The sequence below is a fragment of the Sinocyclocheilus grahami genome, unplaced genomic scaffold (genome assembly GCF_001515645.1).
Source record: "Sinocyclocheilus grahami isolate Dianchi unplaced genomic scaffold, SAMN03320097.WGS_v1.1 scaffold126.1, whole genome shotgun sequence".
NCBI lineage: Eukaryota > Metazoa > Chordata > Actinopteri > Cypriniformes > Cyprinidae > Sinocyclocheilus > Sinocyclocheilus grahami.
In genome coordinates this window covers 2,731,432-2,737,431 of record NW_015505305.1, presented here as the reverse complement: position 1 = coordinate 2,737,431, position 6,000 = coordinate 2,731,432, and the positions used below count along the sequence as shown (strand labels likewise).

Below are 6,000 nucleotides of genomic sequence, written 5' to 3'. Positions count from 1 at the left end.
TAGAAATGCATATATTTGCATTAAAAAGCAAGAAAATCATTATAATTTTGTTATACATTGTTTTTAATATTCAGCAGTTTATTTTTGTATTTTCGCTGGGTTTCTATAACATTAAAAACGTTATACATGTTAATATAAATTGTAGATAATTATTTAATAATTTTTCCGGTATGCAAATCCAGGAATGGCTGCTGGCGGGCCTGAAGCCTTGTACTGTCGCTCCTTCTCTTTTTTTTTTTTCCTCCCCGAACTGGATCTGTCTAGCTCGACACTGCTGAGATGAACCCGGTGAATGCGACCACTCTCTACGTGTCAGCTTGTCGGTCGGTGCTGCAGTGCGATCCCCGGGACCCCCAGGCTTTGGCGGAAATCTATAAGCTCTTGCCTTTTTTCAGACAGTCTCTCGCCTGCCTTGTGTGTGGTGAGAGCCCGTTTATTCTGCTTCATCCCTGCATGCTTGCATGATCACTTCTGCTTGATCACTGCATGCTTATAGCTGCTCTCAAAGCTCCACCGACCATGACACACCCCCATTCCGTCCACAGATTTCTGACCTACAATGACAACTGGAGCCTGGGTATTTAGACACACAGCAGTGCATACAGGCTCTGTGTTTATAGATGCATGGGGCTTGAATAGTAATGGCTTGCCTGTTCAGTCTGATAAAACCTGTCGCTTGAGACAAATTGCCCAGTTACCCAGATTCTGTCTTTACAGGGTTTTCGGTGGTAATGTTAAAAATGTTCATATAAATATATTAAAAAGCAAGAAAATCATTATAATTTTGTTATACATTGTTTTTAATATTCAGCAGTTTATTTTTGTATTTTCGCTGGGTTTCTATAACATTAAAAACGTTATACATGTTAATATAAATTGTAGATAATTATTTAATAATTTTTCCGGTATGCAAATCCAGGAATGCAAATCATTATTTATAATTTTATGTTGTATATAATGTGTATGTATATAATACAACATAAAATTATAAATAATGATTTGCATTTCTGGATTTGCATACCGGAAAAATTATTAAATAATTTATATATATATATATATATATATATAATTAGCTGGAAATTCACTTTTTGATTGCAAATAATACATTGATTGTAGTAAAAAAATTGTTTGGTCAATCGGTGTGGGAACCCTGTATGCAGTAATGCCTTTATTTTGAATGAGTTGGCAATTCGTTGCTAATTTACTTTCTTAAAATATAGCTATTGATAATCCATGTATATTTTCTAATCACAGCAGTAATTGCTTAATATTTATATTAAGCAGTGCATGTTTACATAACGTGCATGTGTTTATAAAAACAATGCATATGCATTTGAGATCCCTGCTAACCATATGCTGAGCATGTAATATGAGCCACATCATGCAACATCACATGACCGTTTAGCATCAGCACATATGCGCGGCTTTTCTTGAATGTTACAGAACCCTGTCTTATTTAGATAGAATGTAGTGCTTGTATTGTGTTGCTAATGATCCACTAAACTGTGACTGGAATGATCATTTTAAAGGTACAGCATCCAAGCAGTATATTTTGGCTGCTCTTTAAATAATTAGCATGTAAATGTGTTGTTATAATACCTATTCTGTTGTTTCATTATCTAAACATGGTTTCTTTCTTTATTTAGGCAATTTACTACAAGATCCAATCGCTCCAACCAACTCATCGTGCCAGCATTATGTCTGTAAATCATGTAAAGGTAAAAAGATGATGATGAAACCATCGTGCAGCTGGTGTAAAGACTACGAGCAGTTTGAAGAGAATAAGCAGCTGTGCATCTTGGTGGACTGCTACAGAAAGCTCTGCGAGTACATCGCAGAGTCTCCTCTCGCCCAGCACATTTCAAGTACTGTGGGAGGGTCCCCAGACATCCTGGCTCTGTTGAATGAGGGCATCTCATTGAACAACAGACAGGGGGAGGAGTCACTTTCCCTGAGCTTGACAAACCAGTCCCCTACACCCTCGACCTCAGAAACGCTCCCCGATGAGGGCCAGTCCCCATCGACAGAGATCAAGGAGCAAGACCTCAGTCCTCTAGGGGTGAACGGTCTCCAAGACTGCAATGGCTTGACCAACGTGGAGGAGTTGACCGCCAATTTACCTTCACTAGAGGCCAATGTTCCAGACTCGGTGGAAAGCGGGGGCGACTCAGTGAAACAAGAGAGTTTCACAAATGAGATCCCCGTGTGCGAGGCAGTGGCAGCTGCTGGAGAGGAGCTTTGTACCAGCACCATGGACATTTGTGGCTTTGGCGAGGATATTAAACATGATGGCGGGACTCTCCTCTTGAGTGTAGAGGAAGTGCTCAGGACTCTAGAACCAGACCACGTTGCCCAGGATGAGTGTCCTGCAATATTGCAGTCGAGACTCGAACCTTCGGCAAACTTGAATGGACCATTTGCATCGGTCGACTCTGCTCGGCAGCTCTCCTGTCTCCCGCAAGACTCGCAGGAAGTTTTCGTCCCCCAGCACCCGACGTCCCAAAAGAATCCACAACATTTGGGAATATCCTGTTCCGCAGTGACGCCTAGAATGCCACGGTCCAACCGGAAGCGCTCACGGTCAGAAAGCGACAGCGAGAAGATTCAACCCGTACCTATTTCCACCTTCATCCGCGGACCCACGTTGGGCGCCTCCGCCCCTGTTCCAATCAAGTGCGAACCTAAATCTCCCACTCAGACTATCCCCCACATGGCAGCAGTGCCCAACGGTGGTGGCCTTTCTAAGGTGGGCAAGGCATTACTGGTGCCTGCTAAAACTGTCAAAAAGACCATTGACAACCATGGACCCAAAAAGGCATACACTAAGTCCAAACAGGGCACTCCGAAGTCGAAGGAGAAGACGAAAGAACGGATTCTGACTAACGCCCTCATTCCTGGGAGCCCCACAAAAGTGGTGTACAAAAAGGCGCAAGAGAAAAAGGGCTGCAAGTGCGGCAGAGCAACTCAAAACCCAAGTGTTCTTACATGCCGTGGACAGCGATGCCCCTGTTACTCCAACCGCAAAGCCTGTCTGGACTGCATATGCAGGGGCTGCCAGAACTCCTACATGGCCAATGGCGAAAAGAAGCTGGAGGCCTTCGCGGTGCCAGAGAAAGCACTCGAGCAGACAAGACTCACTCTGGGCATCAACGTCACCAGCATCGCAGTGCGGAACGCCACAGGTAGCGGCGCCGGCGGGATGCTTAATGTCTCCACGGCGGCTGGCTCACCTGTGGCCTCCTTCTTGGCTACGGGGCCACACGAAGACAAAGGATTCGATGAACCATTGGACATGAGGTTTGACTGAGTACTGGATGCTTCTCCTTTAACATCGCCCTGTATTCCAAACCGACTTGCTTTCAGTGTGATGGCACTGTACCGAGGGGCTGATGTCAGCAGAGTCGGCGATAAGGCAGCTACTGTGATTCTGTTCCAGTTCACATTATCAATTAAATTAGTTATTGCTGAAGCTCGTGCCTTAAAATCGTTTGTACTGTACGTTTTGGTTTTCTTGCACACCTTTAGAAGGAGCGGTGAGTCGGGATACTGGAAGTCGAGAGTTTCTTTCGGAAAAGGTTTTATTTTTTTTATTTATTTATTTATTTTTACATTTAAGTACAAGTGATCTATAAGGCATGATCTTTGGCAAGATATACCTGACCTCATTGTTGTGGGTCACGATATGTGCATATGTGGAAGATTTTCAGTTTGTAGGTTAGAGGATGAGACCTGTTAAATGAATGGTACCCTACAGCAGTTGTTCTCAAACCTCTCCATGAAGTACCCCCAGCACTGCACATTTTGTTTGTCTCCCTATATCTGGCACACCCACTTCAGGTCTTGCAGTCTCCACTAATGAGCTGATGAGTTGAATCAGGTGTGATAGATGAGGGAGACATACAGAATGTGCAGGGCTGGGGGTACTCCAGGACAGGTTTGAGAACCACTGCCCTACAGCATCAGTAGAGACTGGTTGTATTTATAAACAGTTTTTGTACACAGACTTAAGGAATTCGATTTAAAAAGTACATTTTATGATATATTTTGTAAGTTACATTAACAACATTTGCAGTATTTATTGGGTATCATTTAACATAGATTACGGTCCACCCAGGGCATCAGCTGGATACCATTTCTACAGATGCAAGTCACACAGATGCAGTATGTATGGTTTTTCTGTCTAAATTATGTTGTTGTCCTGATTGTGCTAGTTTTTGCTGTCTCAAAACTGTTCTTTTTTTCCCTTGGGGCATTTAAATACCTGTAATATAAATGTAACATATTTCCACAAAAAAAAGAAAAATCCTAACATGACTCTTGTCTTTCATTTCAAAAATCACTTGATCTTAGATGTTGCTTTGTTTTTTTCTGAAGGTGATTTTATAAATCATTGACAAATTTAGAAAGGTTATTAGAATGATTAATGTATCAATTAGTGTGACTATCTATCTATCTATCTATATATATATAGCCAAACTTGACTGCAAATGGAATAAGCTAAACACAGCTGCTCAGACATGTGATGTTAAACAATGGGTGCTGCAAACAATTACAAGAGTGTATTACAATCACAACAAGACTTTGCAATGAAACATGTCCATATGTGAGTGCATAACTTATATGGCTGTCCATGAGTGAACTGTACATGTGCGGTGTTGTTTTTCCTGATTCAGTCAACCAGAAGTAACTTGAAGGTGGGTATAGCCTGTGGAGGTGGCATTGTTTGAGCTGGGAGATCCCCAGTAGCTCTTCACCAGTGCAAAATCACTTTACAGGGGCTGACATAAATTATAAGCATACAATTTTAATGAGGCATTTCATTCATATTCCAGCTCAGGAAAAATATTGCTTAGGTAGGCACTATTACTTAGCTTCATTCTGCCACTTAAAAATGGGAAAATCCATAAATATTGTGTATGTTTTCATGTAGCATCTTAGTCTACAGTACCTTTGAACTATCTATATTGCTCTTGAAACATCAGAGGTTAAAAATATAACTATTAATCACTCATGTTCCAAAGTACACTAGATGGTAAACTAGAACCACATGTCCTTAATAGTGAAATCAAACAAATTCATGGGGTGCAGTAATGTTCTGGATCTCTGACCAGTATTTGCGAACATTTACCACAAGTGGGCAGAATACAGACAAAATGAGTTACTATTTTGATCATGGCATATTCATAACCTCTTTGTTCATAGGAAATAGCTGTCGTAAATCAAATAAATGTTACTATAAAAACTTTTATGTTACCATAATAAAAAGACAGATTTTTGACTAGGTAAAATGAGTCTGATAAATAAAAATAGCCCAAAAAATAATAGTTCCAGGGGATAGTTGCAAATATTTGATATAGAAAAAAATATAGCATCACAGTCTATATACGGCGTTTGTTTGTGTGTGCCCAATTGAGCATCTCTGGAGAGACCTAAAAATTGCTGTCCACCAACGTTTACCATCCAACCTGCCAGAACTGGAGAGGCTCTGCAAGGAGGAATGGCAGAGGATCCTCAAATCCAGGTGTGAAAAACTTGTTGCCTCTTTCCCAAAAAGACTCATGGCTGTATTAGATCAAAAGGGTGCTTCTACTAAATACTGAGCAAAGGGTCTGAATACTTAGGACCATGTGATATTTCAGTTTTTCTTTTTTAATAAATCTGCAAAAATGTCAACAATTCTGTGTTTTTCTGTCAATATGGGGTGCTGTGTGTACATTAATGAGGAAAAAAAATTAACTTAAATGATTTTAGCAAATGGCTGCAATATAACAAAGAGTGAAAAATTGAAGGGGGTCTGAATACTTTCCGTACCCACTGTATATATATATATACATAAAATCATATTTGAAGACAATGTAACTACATTAATATTGTTGGAACATATTTTAACTTTTTTATTATTATCAAATTACCTCGAGACTGTTCAGCAATATTTAAGTAATATAGTTGCATGGTCTTAAAAGGTATAATGAATGAAACTACCCAATGATTGTTATACCA

General features: G+C 40.4%; 1 protein-coding gene across 1 annotated transcript; it reads left to right on the top strand.

The window, feature by feature from the left end:
* The first annotated feature begins 209 nt into the window (after window positions 1-209).
* On the top strand, window positions 210-3,824 carry LOC107590249 (E3 ubiquitin-protein ligase MSL2-like). Its single transcript, XM_016278931.1, has 2 exons — window positions 210-421; window positions 1,647-3,824. The coding sequence occupies exons 1-2, from the start codon at window positions 280-282 to the stop codon at window positions 3,305-3,307; spliced, it is 1,803 nt and encodes a 600-aa protein (XP_016134417.1). The 5' UTR covers window positions 210-279; the 3' UTR covers window positions 3,308-3,824.
* Window positions 3,825-6,000: the final 2,176 nt, after the last annotated feature.